Source organism: Schistocerca gregaria, chromosome 3, assembly GCF_023897955.1.
Source record: "Schistocerca gregaria isolate iqSchGreg1 chromosome 3, iqSchGreg1.2, whole genome shotgun sequence".
Classification (NCBI taxonomy): Eukaryota; Metazoa; Arthropoda; class Insecta; order Orthoptera; family Acrididae; genus Schistocerca; species Schistocerca gregaria.
Window position 1 is genome coordinate 611,763,287 of NC_064922.1, and position 25,731 is coordinate 611,789,017.

At 38.6% G+C, this 25,731-nt stretch overlaps 1 protein-coding gene across 1 annotated transcript in view; it reads right to left on the reverse strand.

The window, feature by feature from the left end:
• Nucleotides 1–25,731, reverse strand: part of LOC126356190 (dolichyl-phosphate beta-glucosyltransferase) — a 120,035-nt gene that overhangs the window by 36,473 nt on the left and 57,831 nt on the right. The window contains exon 4 of the mRNA XM_050006972.1: nt 12,287–12,395. Within this exon, the coding sequence (XP_049862929.1) occupies nt 12,287–12,395 (109 nt within the window). The remainder of the gene's footprint in view (nt 1–12,286; nt 12,396–25,731) is intronic.

Sequence of the window (25,731 nt, forward strand, 5' to 3'; positions counted from 1 at the left end):
GAGTCAACTTGATCACCGCTATGCCATAGAAGTACAAGATGTGATTACTGCAGCACCTCATGAGATTAAGACAAAAGGCTCAGACTGGATTAATCCGAAGAGTCGCAGCATCGCACAGGAAGTGAATCCATCAAGTGCTGACACATGAACACATATGCAATTGCAACCGGTCAGCAATATTAGCATCATTTGTGTGCCCGCATCTCGTGGTCGTGCGGTAGCGTTCTTCCTTCCCGCGCCCGGGTTCGATTCCCGACGGGGTCAGGGATTTTCTTTGCCTCGTGATGGCTGGGTGTTGTGTGTTGTCCTTAGGTTAGTTAGGTTTAAGTAGTTCTAAGTTCTATGGGACTGATGACCATAGATGTTAAGTCCAATAGTGCTCAGAGCACACCATCATTTGTGGAGCAAGGTATATACGGTTACTGTTCCTGACAATCTACTACAAACACTGTGGAGCAGCAGGCTGCCATCACAAGTCAAAGTAATCATAGCATCACAAACGGAAATGTTGTTGGACACCGTAATGGAGCTCGCCAATTAAATTCAAGAGCACACCACACTTCCACAGGTTAATACAGTAGCAGTGCTAGACACTAGAACAACAGTGACAGCAACAGTCGGGTGCAAATAGTTTGACTCATTGGCAGCAAAAGTGGAGATGTCAGAACACAGTTCAGTACAAATCTATCAAATTCTACCCTTCTTCCCAAACTCTTCCAGTCCTTATCCTTCACCCTTTTTGCTTCCCCTTCAACCCTTCTGTCAGAAGAAGGAGCCACTGGCTCTGAAGTTTGCATATGTAAAACACTTTTTTTATATGTGTGTCCTCCTGCTGTCACTTGGTGAGTAGATTTTTTATCTATCCATTACATTATATTGTAAAAGTTAACTATTTTCATTGTTATAAAACAATATACAGCACTAAACACTTCCTCAATTACAGTTGTGCTTGGAAAGGTAGAGGATGTTATTGCCAAAGATAAAAAAATCTGATCGTCGACCAATGCTGCATCATTGAGCATGGAACAAGCTATGAGCTGGTAACACCAAAGGTTCAGTGAACAAGTACAAAAATGTACAGCACCATGTTCACACTCAAATGCAAGTAGCAGTCGGTAGTAGGCAGAACCAACTGCCCCACAAAGTTATGGTGCCTGTTCATTAGTGATACAAGGTCCCAGCCAGACGTATCTGATACACAGCAGCTCAGATTTAAACATCCTACCAAGAACTTCAGCGAAAAGCTGTAGACTGCCTGTGGCATTCCATTTATCTGTCGCTAATAACTCGTTCACTTCAACACATAGAACACGGTGGATCGAGTTGAATTTGTGACTGCACCACTCATTCAACTGAGACTTCACTGTCACCTACGTTACAGAGCCAATTACAGGAGCCGACCTCTTGGCACATTACTGGCCTGGCAACAGCAGACCTTCAACACAATACATCAGTGCACAGTGTTAAGCTAATGCAGGCATCTGTAGTGAAATATGCCTTCTTCTATGACAGTTTCCAACTTTGAACAGACCTTCAGGCACACCTACACATGTATCATATAATACGGTGCATAGAATTGAAACTACATATGGTTTTCTGGTATCTTGTAGATCCATGCATTTGGCACCTGATCATTTGGCCATCACAGAATTTGACAGGATGCTTAAAAAAGGAATAATCTGACCATCATGTAGCCCATGGTTACCTGCACAGCACCTCATCCTGAAGAAATGAAGAGGCTGGCATCCACGCACTCAACTCCAGAACTGTACCTGATCACTATCTCATGCCGATGTTACATGACTACAATTACATGCTGCAAGGCACAACAGTACTCCATGTTTTGGACTGTGCCAAATCATACAAGCAAATATCCATGGTGGAGGAAGACATTCCCAAGACGGTGATGATTACCGCATTTGGGCATGTTGAAAGGAGATTCATGATGTTTGGGATACGAAATGCTGCCCAAACCTGGTAAAGGTTCATCAGTTTCACTCTGCAGGGACTGCCATTTTGCTTTGCCTACTTAGACAATATGCTTGTATTTACGGTCCCAGGGAGCAACACCCTCTCCAAGGCCACCAAATATCGTCTGAAGGATCCCTACCACTAACTGAGAAAGTCAAAGCTATTCAACAGATACCGTGACTGACCACAATCAAGGAGTTACCTCAATTTTTAGGAACATTAAACTTTTACTGTCAACACATACCCTGTCCAACAGAGCTGCAAGAACAGTTGACGCAGCACTTCTTTCGATACCACAAAACATAGTATGGAAAACCGAGCACTCCTCACACATTCTTTGACGCACCTTTGGCATTAGTGGTGGGCACAAGTAAAATTGCTGTTGGTGCAGTACTGCAATTGTGGCAGGATGATTCGCGGCAACTGCTTGCGCACTTCTCCTGAAAATTGTCATGGAACACGTAATAGCACAGGCTCCTCGTCATGTATGAGGTGGTCAAATACTTCTGGCTGCAAGTGGAAGCAAGGACATTCACAATCTACAGGGATCACAAGCCACTAATCTACACTTTCTAACAGAATAGCATCAACATTAGACTCTGGTTAACTAGATTTGGGTGCTCCCTACATGTAACTCTTGCACTTTCTGCAGGTATGTACTTCAACGACTACCAGCCACCACATCACCACTAATGTAATAATCGAAAGATGGCATCACTCCCTGCAGGTGGTAATAATGAGCCCTAGAACAATCCTGGACTTCTGCCCTTCTGCTAGTCCTCCTCGGCCTACAAATGATATGCAAGCAGTATTTTGACTCCTCGGCTGTGGAATTGGTCTATAATGAACAACTGTGTCTTCCCAGAGACGTTTGATGACGACACACACAGACTCTGGACATCGTAGTGAGCAGAAAGCCCATAACTGTTGCCATCACAGTGTCAAACCTGCATACATTTTCCAGAAACAACTATCACCCGCCATACCAAGACTTCTGCACCCTCCAGCAGTAGCACTAGTGCTGCATGGTTCCATAATGATGATCCACTTCCACCACATGGGCCAATGTAGTATCTGCCATGTGGTTGTGTGCTGTCGTCACAGCCAACTGTTAAGTTTGTACCAACCATTGATGCTCCTATGTTTAGTGGTGTAGTGTCGTACGTGCACAGTAACAATAAATCACATCTGTCAAGCAACTTCCGCACCAGCCACCAGGAACACTGTGTTTTCTAATAAGTTTTTATGCCTCTGTGTATTGTTCACTCCTTGTTGTAAATTTGTATATGTTTTGTATGTTCTATGTTTTATGTTCTGCTCTTGATTCTGTTAGTCTGAATTAGAGCAGTAATTCCTTACTGACTTGTGTCCTCAGAGTCTTTCGTGATGGTATACATGAATAAAACGTTCTCAGTTTTCCAGCCGTGTCAATTCGAATAAAATCCTCGAGCTTTCGATGGCCATTTCCACCATCATCATCAGGAGTTCACTGACTGCCAGGGCTATTACAGTTTCTTGCTTATATAGGCATGATGACATCATTGGCAGCCAATCAGATCGAGCCAATGTGGTACATGTGCGTAAGTCGACCCAGGCAGCTAACGGAGCTATTGCCCGAGGCAGCACCGGTGATGTCAGGTGGCACCAGGGGCAGGCGCCACGTTTGAAACTGCCGCTCCCGCGTCACACATTTGCCTCTGCTTTCTTTCGATGTCCAACGCCCGTCCCTATGCCCTGCTGAGTGTGTATCCCTGGTCTCTGTTGAAACTGTTGTTGTTTAAACAAATCTTGGCTGCTTCCTTTATAATGGAGTCCCAATATGTAGACCATGAGCCAACACTTTTGTATAGGCAATGCTCCACTATGGCCGACTTGTCAAGCTCCCTTTGTTTTATATGGTGCTTGTGCTCAGTACAACACTCTGCAACCATGCGAGTTGTTTGTCCAGTATACATGCTGCCACATTCACAGGGTACACCCTACACACCGGACAGTCGAAGAGCAATGTCATCTTTAACAGGGTGCAACATGTCTCCTATCTTGGGGGCGGGCCGGAACACTGGTTTTAGGCCATGTTTCTGCAACAGACGTCCTAGCTTACTGGTAGTTGCTCCACAGTATGACAGGAATACAGTCCATTTGGCCTCTTCTACTGATTCACCAGATGCCTTTCATTGGCAACCCTTGAAAGCATTTGCTATGTCTCTTTAGCTGTATCCATTTTCCCCAAAAACACATTTTAAGTTCTGCAATTCTGATTGTGGGTGGTCGTTGTCAGAGATAATCTGGGCTCTATGAAGCAACGTGTTCAGGGCAGATTTCTTGTGTACAGGGTGATGGAAACTATTGGCGTTCAAGTAAAGATCAGTGAGTGTTGATTTCCGGTACACTGAATGACCAAGCTGGCCTCCTGCCTTCCACTCAACCAAAACATCCCCGAATGGTAGCTTGCCGTGCTTTTCCATCTCGACAGTAAAGTTAATGTTGGGATGGACACCATTCATATGATCGACGAACCGCTGTAGTGTATCTTCACCATGAGGCCATATCAGGAAGGTGTCATCAACGTATCATAGAAAGCAAGACGGCCATAATGTCGCAGTTTGCAGAGCCTGCTCCTCAAATTGCTCCATGAAGAAATTTGCGACTGCTGGAGACAGTGGTGATCCCATGACTGTGCCGTCAGTCATCTCATAATATTCATCGCAGTACAAAAAGGACGTTGTCGTTAGGACGTGACGGAACAACCTAATGATTCCAGATGGAAAATGTTGGGCCAAAAGATCCAGCATATCGTGTTATATATGTATAAGCTCGAGGATTTTATTTGAATTGACATGGCTGGAAACCAAGAATGTTTTATTCCTTACTGACGTCCTCTCAAGTATCTATACATTCAAGAACAATTTGCCTCAGAGTTTACATTCTGATCAATATTTGACAAACAGTAATAATTGCTGTGCTCCTTGTTCACCCTGTTTGTTAAATACAGTTGCCATAATAAAGTATTTTGTTCCAGTAAACCTCCATCTCAGTATGTTCACATTTTGCAAAGGTCGGACAGCCCAAACTGAGCTGTACTCGACAGCGTCATAGTTGGTAATCAATACTTGACATACCACAATAATTACTGTGCTTCCTCTTCACCTCGTTTGTTAAACACAGTTACTACAATAAAGTATTTCATTCCAGTAAGCCTCCATCTCAGTGAGATGTACTCAACAGCATCGTACTTGCTAAAGGCTCCAGGAATTTCTGCAACACCTTATTCCCTACATTATTACATTAAATGTATTATGAAGAAAGATTTTTAGATGTCTTACACACAAAATGGACAGTACACTTATATGTTCGGAGTATAAAAAGCTCACTCTTGCAGACTACTAGTTACCGCTAACTGACACTGACAATAGAGCCTCTCAAGGCCTTAACTGAATGAGCCCGTAACATATCAGATGCAGAAGGCCTACAAGATATGGAACCTTTTCAAACTGTATTCCTTGAGAATAGTTAGTCACCTCAGTAGACACAGAGCTGGCTACAGACTATAAACAACAGAACACAGAAGAGGGGCTCAAGACAACAGTTTACCTGCCATATACTGAAAATGTTTCCACAAAAATCGCACACCAGACCATGACTCTTGATGTAGATTCTGTGTGTCTAGCACGCAGACAAGTTGGCTGCAGGCCCTCAACCAACCTCCTTCTAACCAACGCACAGCCATCACTGGCACTAAGACAGAACTACCTTTCACAAAAATCACAACAGCCTCCACCCTGCCTTCCAATGAGCTCTCACTTGACACCACTAAGGTCACAAATGGTGTTCTTGAAGTAACCAATGGTAACACTTTCGTGTATCACTGTGGTGCCAACTGCTGCTCAAATTGCTGCTGCAGATGCAGTATGATGCACCAAAGCCATACACCATATACAATCGTCTTCCCTCTCAATATTGCCACTTAGCTGTCGGAGGCCCAGTCTTCTTGTCACCGTATATTCTTCTGGCCACCCCTGCCAGCAAGCATGTGTAGTGGCTACACTCTTGCCAAGCCTTTCTGCAACCTCGCAGAAGGGGTCTGTGGCTTCTGATAGCCCTGTTACACAACCTTGTTCAAACTCAGTGAGGTGTTGATAATTGCATCTTTGTTGCCTTAAAGGCATTCTTGACTAACATTGACTCAACACGTACAATCTTAAAGGTAACCAATGTTCATTAGCATTACAGAGTCTATTCAGAGCAAACCTATATTTGGATCCTCATATTGGTGCTATTAGCACCACTCTTATGCGACTGGTGTAAAATTTGAGTAGACATCATCTTTCAAATGTAGAAACATGTCTACCAACTTTTGATTATGCCTCACAATCTTCCCACTTGCTGTTGCGATTTTTTTCTGTTAGTGTATCTAGTAAAGTCATCAGGATATCAAAACTAATTGCAAACTAATTTAGAAAAGATATCTGTATGGTGCAAAAAGTGGTAATCGACTCTAAATACTAGTAACTGTGGGGTCATCCACATGAGTGCTAAAAGTAATCCATTAAATTTTGGTTACATCTACATATACCCTCTGCAAACCACATAAAGTGCATGGCAGATGGCACCATTGTACCGTTCCATTCAAGTATGGAGTGTGGGAAGAATAACTGAATGAACACCTCTGTGCATGCAGTAATTATCCTAATTTTATCCTCATAATCCCTTTGTGAGCAATATGTAGGGGGTTGCAGTATACTCATAGAGTCATCTTTTAAAGCCACTTCTTGAATTTTCATCATGAGACTTTCTTGGGACAGTTTATGTCAATCTTCAAAGAGTCTTCCATTCAATCTCTTCAGTATCTCTGTGACACTCTCCCATGGATCAAACAAACCTGTGACCATTTGTGTTGTCCTCCCCTGTATATTTTCAATATCCCCTGTTAGCGCTATCTGGTATGAAACCAACACACTTGAGCAATTTTCTAGAATTGGGTGCACAAGTGATTTGTAAGTGATCTCCTATATAGACTGATTGCACTTCCCCAGTATTCTGCCAATAAACTGATGTCTATCGCATGCTTTGCCCACAACTAAATCCATGTTATCATTCCTTTTCATATTCCTACAAAGTGTTATACTCAGGTATTTGTATGAGTTGCCTGATTCCAAAAGTGACTCATTGATATTATAATCATAACATTGTGAATTCCACAAGGTTACATTCCTGAACATTTAAACCAAAGTGGCAATGTTTGCACCAATTTGAAATCTTATCTAGATTTGGCTCTATATTTATGCAACTTCCTTCAGACAGTCCTTCATCACAGATAACTGCATCATCTGCAAAAAGTCAAACATTACCATTAATATTGCCTGCAAGATCATTCATATACAACATGAACAGCAAGGGCCCCAACACACTTCCTTGTGGTACAGCTGCAGTTACTTCTACATCTGATGATAACTCTCCATCCATGATAATACGCTGTGTACTTCCTACCAAAAAGTTCTCAATCCAGTCACAAATTTTGCTTGTTACCCATGTGATCATACTTTTAAAATAAGCGTAGATGTAGTACAGAGTCAAATGTTTTTCGGAAATCAGGAAATACTGTATCTACCTGACTGCCTTTATCCAAATATATCAGAACAGTATGTGAGAAAAGCACAAATTGAGTTTCGTATGTTTGATGTTTTTGAAATCCATGCTACTTAGCATGGACGGTCATCCAGTTCAAGGTATAAAGGATATTAGACAGTAGTTTTGTTGATCCCTTCTACTACCCTTCTTGTAGACGGATGTGATCTGTGGTTTTTTTCCAAGAACTGGACATGTTTCTTTGTTCGAGGGTCTACAGTAGATTGTAGTTAGAAGAGGGGAAAATGCAGTACAGAATTTGACAGGGATTTCATTGGGCCCTAGAGCTTTATTCAGTTTTAATGATTTCAGATGATTCTCGACGCCACTGAAACTAATACTTATTTCATTCATCTTTTCAGTGATATGAGAATTAAATTTGGGCAATTCTCCTGGATTTTCCTTTGTAAAGTAACATTTGAAAATGGAGTTAAATATTTCAGCTTTTTCTATGCTTTCCTCAGTTGCAGTTCCTGTCTCATTCAGAAGGGACTGGACACAAACTTTGGTTCCACTAAAAGCCTTTACATATGTGCAGAATTTCTATGGGTTTTGTGAAATATTATTTAACAATATTCTGCTACAGTAGTTACTTGAAGCCATCACACACTGCTTTCTTGACAGCCAAATGCATTTTATTCAGCATCTCTCTATCTGTACCCCTAAGCTTTGTTTCACACCTATTATGCAGTAATTTCTGTCTTTTTATAAATTTCTTTACAGTGATTGTATACCATGGAGTTTCCTTCCCATTATTAACTGTTCTCCTGGTTGTACATCTATCCAGTGCATGATCAACTATTCTTTTATACTTGGACCATAGTTCCTCTTTTCCCTGCACTGAAAGTTTCACGTTCCTCACTAAGATATAACATTGCTGACTCTTTATTACTTTACTGCAGATAATATCTCTCAGCTTGTTTTAGTTGTCCTTGGTACTTAAGTAATCACTGTTGCCACAAACGAGAGTAGTTACTGGTACCAGTTTCGATATGGACATCCTCAAAGAGGTCAGGTCCATTTGTTGCCGTTACATCCAATATACTGTAGTTCCATCATGAATGGGGTTCCTAACTATCTGTTCTGGGTAGTTTTCTGAGACGATATTTAGTAATGTTTCACAGGATGCCTTGTTGTTGTGGTGGTCTTCAGTCCAGAGACTGGTTTGATGCAGCCCTCCGTGCTACTCTATCCTGTGCAAGCTTCATCATCTCCAAGTAAGTACTGCAACCTACATCCTTCTGAATCTGGTTAGTGTATTCCTCTCTTGGTCTCCCTCTACAGTTTTTACCCTCCACACTGCCCTCCAATACTAATTTGGTGATCCCTCGTGCCTCAGAAACATGTCATACCAACCGATCCTTTCTTCTAGTCAAGTTGTGCCACAAATTCCTCTTCTCGCCGATTCTATTCAGTACCTCCTCATTAGTTATATGATCTACCCAGATCTTATCTTCAGCATTCTTCTGTAGCACCACATTTCAAAAGCTTCTATTCCCTCCTCGTGTAACTAGTTATCGTCCATGTTTCACTTACATACATGGCTACACTCCATACAAATACTTTCAGAAAAGAACTTTCTGATACATAAATCTATACTCGATGTTAACAAAATTCTCTTCTTCAAAAATGCTTTCTTTGCCATTGCCGGTCTGCATTTTATATCCTCTCTACTTTGACCATCACAGTTCTTTTGCTCCCCAAAAAGGAAGACTCGTCTACTGCGTTAAGTGTCTCATTTCCTAATCTAATTCCCTCAGTATCACCTGATTTAATTAGACTACGTTTCATTACCCTCATTTTGCTTTTGTTGATGTTCATCTCATATCCTTTAAAGACACTGTCCATTCCGTTCAACTGCTCTTCCAGGAATTACAATGTCACTGGCAAATTGCAAAGTTTTTAAGTTTTTATTTCTTCTCGATGGATTTTAATTCCTTCTCCAAATTTTTCTTTTGTTTCCTTTACTGTTTGCTCAGTATACAGATTGAATAACATCAGGGAGAGACTACAACCATGTCTCACTCCCTTCCCAACCACTCCTTCCCTTTCATGCCCCTCGACTCTTATAACTGCCATCTGGTTTCTGTACAAATTATAAATAGCCTTTCGCTCCCTGTATTTTACCCCTGCCACCTTTAGAATTTGAAAAAGAGTATTCCAATCAACATTGTCAAAAGTCTACAAATGCTAGAACATAGGTTTGCCTTTCCTTAAACCATCTTCTAACGTAAGTTGTAGGGTAAGTACTGCCTCACGTATGCCAACATTTCTAAAGAACCCAAATTGATCCTCTACCAGTTTTACCATTTGCCTGTAAACAATTTGTGTTATTATTTGGCAACCATGCTTATTAAACTGATAGTTTGGTAATTTTCACACCTGTCAACATCTGCTTTCTTTGGGATTGCAATTATTACATTCTTCTTGAAGTCTGGGGGTATTTCACCTGTCTCATACGTCTTGTTCACCAGATGGTAGAGTTTTGTCAGGGCTGGCCCTCCCAATGCTATCAGTAGTTCTAATGGAACGTTTTCTACTCCAGGGGTCTTGTTTTGGCTTAGGTCTTTCAGTGCTCTGTCAAATTTTTCATGCAGTATCATATCTCACATTTCATCTACATCTATGTCCTCTTCCATTTCCATAATATCGCCCTCAAGTACACTGTCCTTGTATAGACTGTCTAGATACTCCTTCCATCTTTCTGCTTTCCTTTCTTTGCTTAGAACTGGTTTTCCATCTGAGCTCTCTTTTCTCTAAAGGTCTCTTTAATTTTCCTATAGGCAGTATCTATCTTATCCCTGGTGATAACACCCTAATGAAACTGTAAATATATTAAAAACAAAGATTCTAAGACTTACCAAGCGGGAAAGCGCCGGTAGATAGGCACAATAAATAAAACACACAAACACACACACAGAATTTCTAGCTTTCGCAACCGACTGTTGCTTCTTCAGGAAAGAGGGAAGGAGAGGGAAAGACGAAAGGATGTGGGTTTTAAGGGAGAGGGTAAGGAGTCAATCCAATCCCGGGAGTGGAAAGACTTCCCTTAAGGGGAAAAAAGGACAGGTGTACACTCACTCGCACGCACACACACAACACACACACACACACACACACACACACACACACACACACACACATATCCATCCACACATACACAGACACAAGCAGACATTTGTAAAGGTCTGCTTGTGTCTGTGTATGTGGGGATGGATATGTGTGTGTGCAAGTGTACACCTGTCCTTTTTTCCCCCTAAGGGAAGTCTTTCCGCTCCCGGGATTGGAATGACTCCTTACCCTCTCCCTTAAAACCCACATCCTTTCGTCTTTTCCTCTCCTTCCCTCTTTCCTGAAGAAGCAACCGTCGGTTGCGAAAGCTAGGAATTCTGTGTGTGTGTTTTATTTATTGTGCCTATCTACTGGCGCTTTTCTGCTTGGTAAGTCTTGGAATCTTTGTTTTTAATATATTTTTCTCATGTGGAAGTTTCTTTCTATTTTATTTACATCATCATTATAATGAAACTGTAATCTGGAGATGAATCAGGTGGGCTATAGAAGGAGCCAATTATTATTTTATGCCAATTGCTGATACTGAATCTTGCCCAAATAGTGTCTCTGCAGCTTGAGTTTCTATCTCAGTCGATTTGAGTTTCTTGTCTGTTGTGATACATACACACTCCCAGTTGCCTATCCTTTCAATATGTGTTTCAATTTCAACTGCCAACTTTCTTCTGCAAATGCAAAAATATTTTCTTGACATCAATCTACATAGGCAGAAATTATCATCATAATAAAATACAAGAAATCAGAGCTCATAAAGAAAAATATGTTGGTTTTCTTTCATGCTCTTTTGAGAGTGGAATGGTAGAGAAATAGTCTGACGGTGGTTCAATGAAGCTCTGCCAAGCACTTAAGTGTGATTTGTAGAGTAGTCATGAAGATGCACACATAGCTGAAATTTGTTCATGGGATGTGCTCTGAACTGTAGCAATATACTGCTCAGCAACGTTGTTAGAAAGCTTGGTCACTGCTGTTCTATAACTATTGGTCACATTCAAAATTAAAGGAGTAATTTGTTTTACTGTTTACTGCACAATGAAACAAATGACTGTCCAGTCTATCTTCAGTTCATCTTGCCTGTACTAGTCCAACAGCCAACAAAAATCAACAAGTTAGACCAGCAACCACAGTGGGATTAAATATTACATGTTTACACAGTTATTAGAATTAAAAGTGACACACAGTGTCACTGAGACAATGATTATGATACACATATCACACAGTGTGACTGAGATAGTTTGCTGCAGACTACAATGATTATGATACACATATTTGAGTGTCAAAGGGAACCATTTACATACATTTGGAATTACACTGTCTGTCAGCAATGTTCCTGAGGAACGGTGCATCAACTCATAACATCAGCACTATCAACAGCAGACATGTAAAATCAGACATGGATTTCCTAAAATCAAACATTTCTCATGAAGTGAAGACTGTATAAAATGGCAGGATTTTAGATCAGAATAGGACTACTGTCTCTTCACAAATAAGATATGTTTTAAATACTAATAAAATATTGATAATAATACATATATTAGAAGGATAAAGGTCTCGTTCACTTTGAACCACAGCAGTGCAAAGTATAATTTTAAAAAAAAATACATGTAATAACGTGACTTTGTACCTCCAGTCAACTTCTGGAGACTCGTTTCAAGTTTTTCAAGTTCTGAAAACTTTGTAGCACCATCAGCATCAGCAAAAAGTATAACAGCTCCTCGGGAGCTTAGAACACCCTGAAAATAAAGACAAAGAAAATTCATAATGGAGCAAAAGCACACATACAATATCAAAAACAGGTAAAGTGCTTGAACTTAATTTAACAGTAAAAATTAACATACTGTATTAAAAGAAAATTTACTTGAGAAAACAATAAAATGGCAAATGAGCCACTCACTTTAGGGATGCTGCAAACTAGTTGCAGAACAGAACAGGTTACGTTAACTAACTGAGCATGATCTGGACTTAAGTGACTGACTGTTACAAAACCTATACATGCAAAAGAAACAGGATAGAAATATCAGTATTGACTAAAGTAAGTTTTTGACAGGACAGTAATGGGTAATGCAGCATCTTATCACATCAATCATAAAACAACTGCACAACTCCCAGTGCCCACAAGATAACAGATTAGGTCTAGTATACACACAGAGTTAATTTCAATATGTGTTTCTACACTGCAGTAAAATCACAGTAAGTGTATTGTGTAGGGCAGCTAGGTCATAGTAGGCCATAAATATGACAAAAAGTGTGAATGAATAGAACTTATTGCAATGAATATGTTGTGGCACAACATGAATATTTTTGCCAGGCAAGGACTTTAACCCAAACTCCCATTTATAATGAGCAGTGGTCTTAACTGATACACTATTAATTCAATTAGAGAGTTGTGGGATGAAGCAAGGAAAATAGGGGAACAGGAAAAAATGCAATGGTAGTAGAAGAATTCTGTGAACACAACAACGACAAATGACTTCAGGGAAGTTACACAGAAATGGTTGGCAGCAGTCAAGAAAATGAGGCAAGTACAGTACACTACAAACAGAAAACCACAGTAGGGCTGTCTCTGTATTTTACAGTGTCTTTATAGTCCAATGCAATGTTCCTTTGGACATGCATTTACTAGTAACATTCAAAAATTTGCAGTAGACCAGCACTCAAAGTCAGATTTCCCACTTTAAACAAGCAATCACCACAACCTCCCTTGCCATCCGTGTACACTTCTAGGACCGACCCAAACTTCCATATGTCCTGGTGTCTTACCTTCCATAGTGCTAACATACAAATCGCCTGATTCCTGCTGAGGGAGAAACATTGTTTTGCTCATCAGATTTCCTTGCTTTGATATAAAATACAGCAGCACAGTGTCTGTATAGTTCAGTGTATAATGTTCCTTCGGACATACATCCATGACACTGCTGATGATTGACAGCCACATTAAATTATGAAATGTATTCTCAAATTGTGAATGTGATTGTGCAATGGCTACATGATTTATAATAGCATTTGAAAATTTGTGCTGGACCATGATTCGGACCCAGATTTCCGTCTTTAAGCAAGCTGTCACCTTAAATGCCTCAGCCACTGAGCACGCAATGAGGACAAACCCAAACTTTCACATCTCCTAGTGTCTTACATCCCATGGTACTCCTAAACAAATTGTATGTTTCACACACAGTGAGTGACATTGTTTGACTTGTCAGATTGCCTTCCTTTGGCATAAAATACAGTAGGGCTGTGTCTGTATTTTCCAGTGTATGTATAGTTCAATGCAATGTTAAATTTTATGATTTGTGAGTGGGCACTATGGGACATTCCTTCAGAAACAACATGTTTAAAAATTTTCCTGTAAAGTTCCATCACAGTCCTAAAAGACCTGCACAGTTTTTAACGGCTATTGCAATCATCTTATATACAAAAAGAATTACTGAATCCCATACATTGATCAATGGGAAACAGTTAAGAGCATCCTATGAAGCCTATAACTTAACTGCAAAGATTTAAAAAAATCATACAATTTAGGCAAGATCATGTGTTACCAGCCAGGGCAGTAAGAATGAATAGAATTATTCTAAGTCAAAAATTTGTATGCACAGACGCATGCGCGAGCGTGCTTGCTCTCTCTCTCTCTCTCTCTCTCTCTCTCTCTCTCTCTCTCTCTCTCTCTCACACACACACACACACACACACACACACACACAAATCGTACTACACATTCAGAAATTATTCTCTGGAGTAGAAGAAGTTGTCAAGCAGATAGTTTGTACTCGAAATTAATTTTATTCTCTATTAAAATCTTTACTTCAGTGGATAGATGGTCGAATATTTTTATGGCTGAAACCTCACTTCTTTCTGTGCCTAACTAAGCCTGAGTTATGGATAGCGTAAATCATTTCTCCTACCAGTATTACATTTATAAAAGTTACTGTTGTTTTCAAACTGTGACTGATTGTTGGCAACAAACAATGTAAGGCAGCAAGTGTACTGTGACGCTGTTGTCACTATGCTCAACTGGTTAAGGAGCTGTCTACAAAATTTTCTAGAGTGGATACGTGCAGAAAACATTGTTCTTTCCTCGATGACAGGTTAACCCTGGAATATGATGCCATAAGACAGTTGTTGTGGGCATAAGTCAAAAAACTGGTTTGATGCAGCACTCCATGTTACTCTATCCTGTGCTAGCCTCTTCATACCCAAATAACTACCGTAAGTTAAATTCTTACTGTATTCATCTCTTGGTCTCCCTCTACAATTTTTACCCCCACAATTTCCTCCAATACTAAAGTGGTGTTCCCTCAATGCCTCATAAAGTGATCTATCAACCGATCCCTTCTTCTAGTCATGTTGTACACAAATTTCTGTTCTCCCCAATTCTACGAAGTACTCATCATTATTTATGTGATCTACCTACCCAACCTTCAGCATTCTTCTGTAGAACCACATTTCAAAAGCTTCTATTCTCTTCTGTCTAAACTGTTTATTGTGCATATTTCACTTTCACACATGGCTACACTACATAAAAATACTTTCAGAAAAGACTTCCTGACACTTAAATCTATATCCAATGTTAAGAGATTTCTCTTTTTCAGAAACACTTTTTCTCATTGTCAGTCCACATTTTATATCTTCTCTGATTCATCCATCATCAGTTACTTTTCTACCCAAATAACAAAACTGACCTGCTACTTTTAGTGTCTCGCTTCCCAACCTAATTCCCTCACATTGCCTGATTTAATTCTACTACATTCCATTTCCCTGGTTTTGCTTTTGCTGACATTCATCTTATATCCTACTTTCAAGACACTGTTCATTCTGTTGAACTGCTCTTCGAAGTCCTTTGCAGTGTTTGATAGAATTAAATCTTTGTCAGCAAAATTCAAAGTTTTTATTTCTTCCTCCTAAACTTTAATTCCTACTCCAAATTTTTTTATATTTCCTTTCCTGCTTGCTCAGTAAACAGACTGAACCCCGACCCTCGACTCTCATAACTGGTTTTTGTAAACATTGTAAATAGCCTTTTGCTCTCTGTATTTTACATCTACTACCTTCAGGATTTAAACGAAGAGTATTCCAGTGAACAATGTCAAAACTTTCTCTGAATCTGCAAATGCTATAAATGTAAGTTTGCCTTCCTTAATCTACCTTCTAAGAGAAGTTATAGGTTCAGTAGTTCCTCATTTGTTCTAACATTTCTCCAGAATCCAAAATGATCTTCCTCATGGTCAGCTTCTACCACTGTCCCTATTCTTCTGCAAAGAATTTGTGTTAGTGTGTTGCAACCACAACTTATTAAACTGATAGTTCGGTAATATTCACTCCTGATCAGCACATACTTTCTTTGGAACCTTTTATTTATTTACTCGTGTCCAGAACATTCCATACATGTATAGCCGATAGACGGCTATTCACAAACTGGAACTATTATATTCTTCTTGAAGTTTGATGGCATTTCAGCTGTCTCATAACTCTTGAACACCAGATGGAAGAGTTTTGTTATAGATGGCTCTCCCTATGCTATCAGCAGCTCTGACAGAATGTTATCAACTCCCAGGGTCTTGTTTCAACTTAGGTCTTTCAGTGCTCTGTTAATTCTTCTCAGAGTATCATATCTCCCATCTCACTTTCATCTACATCTTCTTCCATTCAATATTATTGCCTCCAAGTTCATCTCTCTTGTACAGGCCTTTTATACATGACTTCCATCTTTCAGCTTTCCCTTCTTTGCTTGGGACTAGTTTTTCACCTGAGCTCTTGATATTCATGCAGCTGCTTCTCTTTTCTCAAAAGGCCTCTTTAATTTTCCTGTGTGTGGTATCTATCTTCCTCCTAGTGAAATATGCTACTAAATTTTACATCTGTCCTCTACCCATACCTGTTTAGCCATTTTGCACTTCCTGTCAATCTCGTTTTTTATAGGTTTGTATTCTATTTTAATCTGCTTCATTTGCTGTATTTTTATATTTTTGCCTTTTGTCAACTGAATTCAATGTCTCCGGCGTCATCTGAAGATCTACTAGACCTTATCTTTTGCCCTATTTGATCCTCTGGTGCCTTTGCTATTTCATCTCTCAAAGCTATCCATTCATCTTCTGCTGTAGTTCCTTTCCTCTGTCCTAGTCAATTATTGCCAAATGTTCCATCTGAAACTCTCAACAACCTCTGATTCTTTAATCATATCCAGGTCTCAATTCTTTAATTTCCTACCTTTTAGCGATTTATTTTGTTTTAAGCCACAATTCATAACCAATAAATTGTGGTTAGAGCCTACAACTACCCTGGAAATGGCTTACAATTTAAAATTTGGTTCCAAAATCTCTGTCTTATAATTATACAATCAAACTGACACCTTCTGGTGTCTCCATGTCTCTTCCACATATACTACCTCATCTCATGATACATTCCTTCAATCTCTTCATCATCTATGGTGCTAGTTGGCCTACTGTGGTGGGTGTTAGCTGTGTGTATATCTTGACCATGATAATGCATTCACTAGGCTGTTCATGGCAGCTCAGGTGCAGTCCTATTTTGTTATTTATTATTAAACCTACTCCTGCATTTCCCCTACTTGATTTTATATTTATAGCTCTGTATTCACTTGACCAGAAGTCCTGTTCTTCCTGCTATCTAACTTCATTAATTCCCCCTACATCTAACTTCAGCCCACCCGTTTCCTTTTTTAAATTTTTGTACCTGCTTGCTTAAGGGATCTAACATTCCACACACAGATTCATAGAACGTAAGTTTTATTTCTCCCGATGATGACATCCTCCTGAGTAGCCCTGCCCAGAGATCCAAATGCCCATTTTATCTTCAGATGCCATCATCATTTAACAATACAGTAGAGCTAAATGCCCTTGAGAAAAATTATAGCTGTAGCTTCCCTTGCTTTCAGCTGTTTGCAATATCAGCACAGCAAGGCCATTTTAATTGATGTTACGAGGCTAGATCGGTCAGTCATAGAGACTGTTGCCCTGCAATTACTGAAAAGGGTGATATCCCTCTTCAGGAACCTCATGTTTTGCTGGCCTCTCAACAGATATTCCTCCTTTTCGGTTGCACCTTCAGTATGGATTTTGGATGCACCTACGGTATGGCTATCTGTATCACTGAGGCATGTAAGCCATCTCGCCAGTGGCAATTTCCTTGGTTCACGGAGGGTGGCAAAAGACAGTAGTGAATGAAAATTGGAACAGTATGTCAACTTTTTGGTATTTTTATCACCAAGATGTAATATCTGTAGCACTAAAAGTCACTCAGCTTAAACATTTAAGGAGTTTTGAAAAGTGTTACTTTCAGTTCATTTTTTTATCACTGTAAACACCTAAGAATTTATAATATTCAGTTTTCATTATTGATTTACCCTCTTTTTTATGGTGTGTCAGGCTTTGTGAAAAACAGAACTGCCAGTATTGTGAGCTATCTAAATTTGGAGATAGTCTATTTGCCAAGAAAAAATTATTAATTAGTTATATTAAAAACAAAGATTCCAAGACTTACCAAGCAGTTAGTTTAACAAACTAACTATGGATGATTTATACAATTGGTCATTATGATGCAGATTGAGTCAATTTAGAATCACATTACACATTCATATGTAAATATGGCTACATGTTTACCATTCACATTTTTTTCCTTTTTTCTTTTTGTAGATAAAGATATTAGTTGTTCCTGGTCACCAGCCACTAAACATAATAAAAATAGAAATTCTTCTAGTGAACAAAAGGAGTTCCCAAGAAGAAACTTCTTCAATTCTGTGGCCTGTTGTTCTGAATGTCAGACATTTTGTATCACTGGGCAAGTCATCAGAAAATTTGGTGGCAGCGTTGTGCACCCCTTTTTGTCCTAAACGACAATCTCAATATTGTTGTAATTAATGTCATTTTTCTTCTGGAACTAACATTATGTCCATCATTGTTCCTTTTGAACCGCGACAGATTATTTACATCAAACTCCACAAGTGAATAATTATACTGTGCAGCAGTAATCAAAATGCCCAATTCCTTAAACAGATGTTACAGCACTTTTTTGAGCAATGAAGACTTTCTTTCCATAAGATGAGTTACCCCAGAACATATTCCTGTAGTTCATTATTGAACAAAAACAAACAAAATATGTCAGCTTACTCATCTGTCGCTTCCCAAGATTTACAATGAAACAAAGTGCAAATGTGGTTCAATTAAGTTGTTTTAGGAGTTCCAAAATATAGTTTTTTCAGTTTAAATTTTCATCAGTGTAGAAATCTAAAAATTTTGAAGTTTTTGGCCTTGTTATTACTTCCTCATCATGTGTTGCACTCATCATTTGTGTAGTACCTCCAGCACTGCAAAACTGAATACGGTGTGTCTTTTAAAAATTGAGAATGAGACTATTTGCAGAATACCACTCAAAAATACTTTCAGGAATATAGTTTACCATTTCTTCTGTTGCTATATGTATGTTTGGAATGATTACAGTACTAGTGTCAGCTACAAAAAGAACTAATTCTACTTGTTGTATAGCAGACAGAAGGTCGTTCACATGTGTGAGAAACAATAGTGAACTTAAGATTGAGCTTCTCGAACCCCAAAAAACATTTTTTCTCCCGTCACAAGGATATCTCCTGTTTAGATTCATTGCATTACTAAATACAACTTTCAGCATTCTTTTGGTGAGATATGACATTATTCTTTGGTTATCTATATTATCAATACCATAAAACCCCAGTTTATCTTGGAGGATATTGTGATTCACACAGTCAAATGCCTTAGGTAGGTTACAGAAAATACCAATTGGTGCTATTTTCTTATTCAATGCTCTCAGATTTGGTGAGTGAATGTGTAACTGGCATTCTCAGTAGAGCATCTCTTCTAAAATCCAAACTGTGACTTACTGAGGACATTATTATTGCTTAGGGGGGCTACTGTTCTAGAATACATCACCTTCTCAAAAATTTTGGAAAATGATGTCATTGGTGAATCAGGTCAGTAGTTACTGCCATCCATCCTATCAACTTTCTTATAGAGGGGTTTAACAATGGCATATTTCAATCTCTCTCCAAGTTAATGATGCAGTACATATTTCACAAAAGAAAGCACTTATATGAGAACAAGTCTTCAGTAAGTTCAGAGTACTCTGTTGGAAACACTGCCACATCAAGGTCACTCGTATTCTATATAAGTGGGCAGTGCACGCCAGCGGAACCATTCCACTGTGAGCTCTATCTGCCACAGCGTTCAAGCACTATGCCTCATCGACGTGTGTATCGTCAACGCCGCCATCACATGCCTGTCTACAAACATATTATTAGCCTCGAGAATAAACTTGGAGGGAATGGAACAGCACAAGCAATTGTATTAAATGGACCTATATTCTTCCATGGTTGCACGGTTAATTTTACTCTCCACATCGCTACTGGAAATTCTGGTAGTGGTTGGTTTACCCTAGCCATCGTTTGTTGTGAAAACTCTTCACTTCCTGGACTTGAATCTTTCGCCAACAGAGATGTCATCACCTACAAGACCTGGCATTGTGGAATTGACCCAAAGAATCAAAGTAGTACATTATTAGCCTCGAAAATAAACTTGGAGTGAATGGAACAGCCCAAAACCCCTAAAATACTGACGAAACACAGTAACCTTACTTTCTTGCACATTTTTAAACATTTTGCAGTATTATTCTGTTGTTTTAACACTTTTCACAAAAGGAAACCTCTATCATGAATTTAGATTAAGAAAAGTACCCCTCTGATACCAGTACCAACAGAGATCTTGTTTTGTGTGACAAAAGCCCCCACACCTTTTTTACAAGGTCAGCCAACCTATCTTCCTTTCTCTTCTTCTTCTTCTTCTTCTTCTTCAGATATCAGCAGTGTCTAGTAAATTTCTCAATTGTAGCAACAGTGACTACTGCATGAGATTTCATTTAAGTCACCAGCAACCGGCTCAACTACATGTTCACACAGATTACAGGGCAAAAACCCCGGGTTGGTGATAGTGCTGTAGGACCTCCACAAAACTCACATTTTATGTTTGATGCATCTACTCCTATTCCATCGAGGTCACCCCTAATCCTGGAATTTCTATCTTTAGCCAGGATGTTCCCTGCTCCATCATGATAACCCGATCCTCTTTGTCAGAATCCTCACAGGAAATCCCAATTTCCTTTATCACCTGGCTTAAGCTTCACAATACTTGTGACATAGTACCCTGAGCCTAATTTGTCCTGTACCATCTGGCCTATAGCCCTGCCATGGTTACTACCTAGCAGTACATCATTTTTTTCCCATTCTCTTTTGTTATCAATCTACACTTCATTTCTTTGCTAGTTGTCCACTGCAAACTGTGATCTACAGATGAATGAGGCTCTTCCCCTACTACTTCAAGTAATTAGTTAAACTTATTAGAGAAATAAGCTTAAATGCAGTAGACGAGCTGTTTCCCTTTCACACATTACTTGTTACCTTTATTCAGTTTCCATGGTCCCACCTTTCAAACTATAGAGTTCAAATTGCTCCCTGTTCAACAATTCTCTCATCTTTTTTGGCAGAGTCAGCAATCGCATGAGAGAGTCTTGTTATGTTCCCCATTCAATTTCCCATTATAATGGCCTCAATGGAACTCTAACCCCCAATCTTCACATACCACTCCCCTGTCTGATTACCCCATGGCAACATCAATATTAATCACACGTTGCTACATTGATAAACACTTAAAAATCGCACTAAACAACTTAAAAAACACTTTACACCACATGAATTAATGTTATTGATGAAACACAAAAATTAGGCCTACAGATTCGAACTTCAGGTGTGTGATATAATGTAAAAAGTTAGTTATTTCAAATTAAAACAAGAACTAGGCATTCACTTAACTGTAGTCTGTGTTATTTAACTCACTCACAATAAAATGTAGCTTCTAATCACTATTCATCACAAGCACTGTTTGAAACTAGACAATGTTTATTATTGGCAAAATATTGCCTATTACATGTGATGTAATTTTGCATGATAATTTAAAAACAAAACTCAGATCTTCAACTCCACAGATAAAGGAGACACAGAGGAACAAACTAGTGTATAAAATATCCTTCAATCATGTGTCCCTATGAAACATGTTTATTTTCACTAGTAACACAGACACGGCTACAGATGGAAACCAGTGTTGCCAACTATTATTTATTTAAGACTGTTCATTTTCATTTTAATTCAATGAAGCATGGCATTGTAGCCTTAGAGAAATTAAAAGTTTATTATCTTTTATATATGGAAATCAACTAATGTCAGCTGACATCTTGTCATTTCAGTTAATTAAACATAAGTAGCCACCTCGTTTTAACAGTTTTTATACCCTGATTTTTAGTGGACTAACATCTGGTAATAGCAGTTTACCTTCTCATTTTAGAAATACTGTCTCTGGTCTTGGACTTTCCAGTTTATAAGCAAGTACTACCAATGAGAACCATGTGTACGATGAGTTATCGTTTACTGGCATTATCTTTAAGCAGCAGTACTAAATGTAAGAATGCATTTGAGTGTATTTATTTATTTGGTCCAGGAAACCATTTTTAGTCATTGTTTGTACATATGATATACGAGAAGGGGTGAACATAATTTATGATCTCAGTAGTCACTGTGACTACATGATCAACACAATCAAAGCACATAATAACATAAACTGACATACTACTTTGCTTATACATATAACAGCAGAAGTTATTAACTGAGATTATGATCAAAAAGCAGTTTACTGGCGGTGTTCATTTTAAATAAGAAGGTACATTATTATATAAGATAACTCCGGTATGGTAAACCCCTCTTTTGCAGAAGTCTGTATTTTTACTATGTTTACACGTAGGTTAAGCTTCTGCCTAGTTTCATATGCATGTAAATTATAGTTGGTTTTTTTTTTTTGTATATATAAAATTCCAGACTTTTGAAAATATGTCAACAGGAATCCCCCAACTTAGTTTTCTTTATCACCCTGAAAAATTTTGTTCTGTATTTTTTGAGTTTTTTTAAAATTTGGAATCCCCCAAAACTTTGTAGTGTATATTATTAGTGACTGTATAGTACCATAATAGACTGCCATCATCGATGAGCAGCTTGTATTTTGCGTGACAATCCTTACAGCATCTGTAAGTTTTCAGTTTTTTATTTTGATTGTTCAGGTGCATTTCCCACTCAAATACACCAGGATATATATGCCTAAAAATTATGTACGACTCACATTTGAGAAAGTTTTTCCTTCAATGGCGAAAACAGGATTTGCAAGGTTTTGTGTGGCGTGAAACTGTCACTGGCCCTTCCCCTCCCCCCGGGATTTATGATGAGTCTATTGGTCCCGAATCACTGTGCTAAACCAAGCATAACTGGTGTTGTTGTTTCCTGCAGGTTTCGTACACTGTGTGATTTAATTTGAATATTAGTGTCATTTGCGAAGAGTAATGCGGTTCCATCATGTATTTTATCAGCCAAGTGATTTACATACAAAAGAAAAAAGGACTGACCATTGTGAGACTCCATACTTTTTTCCTCCATTGCTACAAGAACTATAATTTTTTTGTTTCACTGGTTTTGTATTTTATTTCTGTCATCTGTTGATGACTGTTTAGATATGACTGGATCCACCTTTCAGGCTGGCTCTAATTCCATAATTTCTTAATTTATGCAAGAAAATGTCATGACCAATAATATCAAAGGCTTCACAAAGATCAAGAAATATTCCAGATATACACTGAAGTGCCAAAGAAACAGGTATAGGTATGTATATTCAAATATAGAGATACCTGAATTATAAGTTTTTAAGTAAATCAGCATACCAGGAACCATTTTGATGAGAAATATATTAGAAAGTATCATTTTCTGTTAAATGGAGAAAAAACATTAATTTAAAGAATATATGTATGAAGTGGAACACAACTGCAGCAAATGGGCTCATAGAAGTATTTTAGAGAGAAAGGGGGCTACTTGTGGGGCACATACAAACAAAGAGGTTGCATGCAGAAGCAAAGAGAATTTTGTGGGATGAATAGAATAGAATATTTTTATTCACCTTTCAGTGTTTTTCATACAATTGGCTTCATCAAAGTTTACAATGGAGTACAGTTAAGCACAATAAACACTTACATACACAGAATTATTTAGCTTATTTAAGAATTGAAAACATTTCTTTATCACTTATTAAAAGCTTATATTATAATGAGTATTTCCAAGGAATTCTTCAATTGTATAGAATTCACTGCATTTTAGCCAATTTTGCAACACACTCTTGAATTTATTAAATGGGGCTGTATGAGCAGAGTATGGTAACTTATTAAAAAAATTTATGCCAAAATGTTTATAGCATGCATATTTAGAAAAGCTGTGTGCAGAGTTGTTAATTATCCTAGCTTTCAAACTGTTAGTTCCTTACTCATGGAAGAAAGGAGGATAGAGTGGGGCACGTTAGCAGAAGGAGATGTAACACCTACTTGGGCCCTATTTTGTATCTGAATCAAAATTTGTGTGTCATTTTGTACTATTGCTTATGTCTAATGTTGTCTCTGTCATAGAAATTCTTTGACTATGCATACATGTTTCAGTTATGTGAATTTTTGAATGATGTTGTTTAAATTATGCATGTGAATTTAAATAACTACTTAAATGATTGTTGTGTAATGTACTGTAAAGGACTTGGTCCACAGTTAGGAAACATAGGGTTAAATGTAAAAGATGTTGGGAAGCCCCGCAGCCATGGAAGTAGCTGGCAGAGTGGAAAAGGTGTGGTTGGCACACAAGTGGCAACTCGTCATTTGTGACGGGTAAGGAGTCTGGGGTGAGCAGTGCTGTGGATAACACCTCGCTATGAGTAGCAGATCATTGTAGCTCATATTCCCAGAGTTTTGAGGCCAGAAAAGCTTAAGGGCAGTATTTATGGGCCTTAGGTGCTGCATTTGGTGATACCATTATCACGGCATGGTTTTTATCCCTATAAATATCATTACGACACTAAGAAGATATGTAACAGGGCGAGGCCAACAGTACAGCTATGACTGCATCGCCGCCATGTTAATAGTCAATGCAAATTATGCCACCAGCACAACTAGCCTTTCACTAAATTGTTTATTTTTAGCACTCTGTAAATGGACCAGGTATTTGTGAAATTTGGTTTATTTTATAATAAAAATTGTGGTGCTGCTAAAAACTCTATCTTACAACCGTGATTAAACCAAATCACAAACCTGGACAGGTATCATATCCTACTGAATTTCATTCTGAGTGTCCTAATTTATTATGAGGAAGTGGTTGAACTTGAATTTAATGTTGTGTTGTCATTTGCACAACCAATTATATTTTTGAGTAAGTCAGAAGACTGCTTACTACATCTACATCTAAGTGATTACTCTACTATTCACAATAAAGTGCCTGGCAGAGGGTTCAATGATTCACCTTCAAGCTGTCTCTTTACCGTTCTACTCTCGAATGGTGTGCAGGAAAAACAAGCACTTAAATTTTTCTGTGTGAGCCCTGATTTCTCTTATTTTATTGTGATGATCATTTCTCCTTATGTAAGTGGGTGCCAACAGAATGTTTTCGCAATTGGAGGAGAAAACTGGTGATTAAAATTTCGTGAAAATACCCCATCACAACAAAAAAACACCTTTGTTTTAATAATTGCCACTCCAATTCACATATCATGTCTGTGGCACTATCTCCCCCACTTCACGATAATACAAAATGAGCTGCCCTTCTTTGAACTCTTTCGATGTCATCCGTCGGTCCCACCTGATGCGGGTCCCGTACCGAACAGAATAGGGCAGACAAGCATGGTGTAAGCAATCTCCTTAGTAGATCTGTTGCACCTTTTAATTGTTCTGCCAATGAATCACAGTCTTTGGTTTGCTCTACCCACAAAACTATCTATGTGATTGTTCCAACTTAGCTTATTTGTAACTGTAATCCCTAAGTATTTGGTTGAATTTACAGCATTCAGGTTCATGTGACTTATCGCATAATTGAAATTGAGCGGATTTCTTTTAGTACTCATGTGAATAACTTCATACTTTTCTATACTCAGGGTCAACTGCTACTTTTCGCACCATACAGATATCATAAAT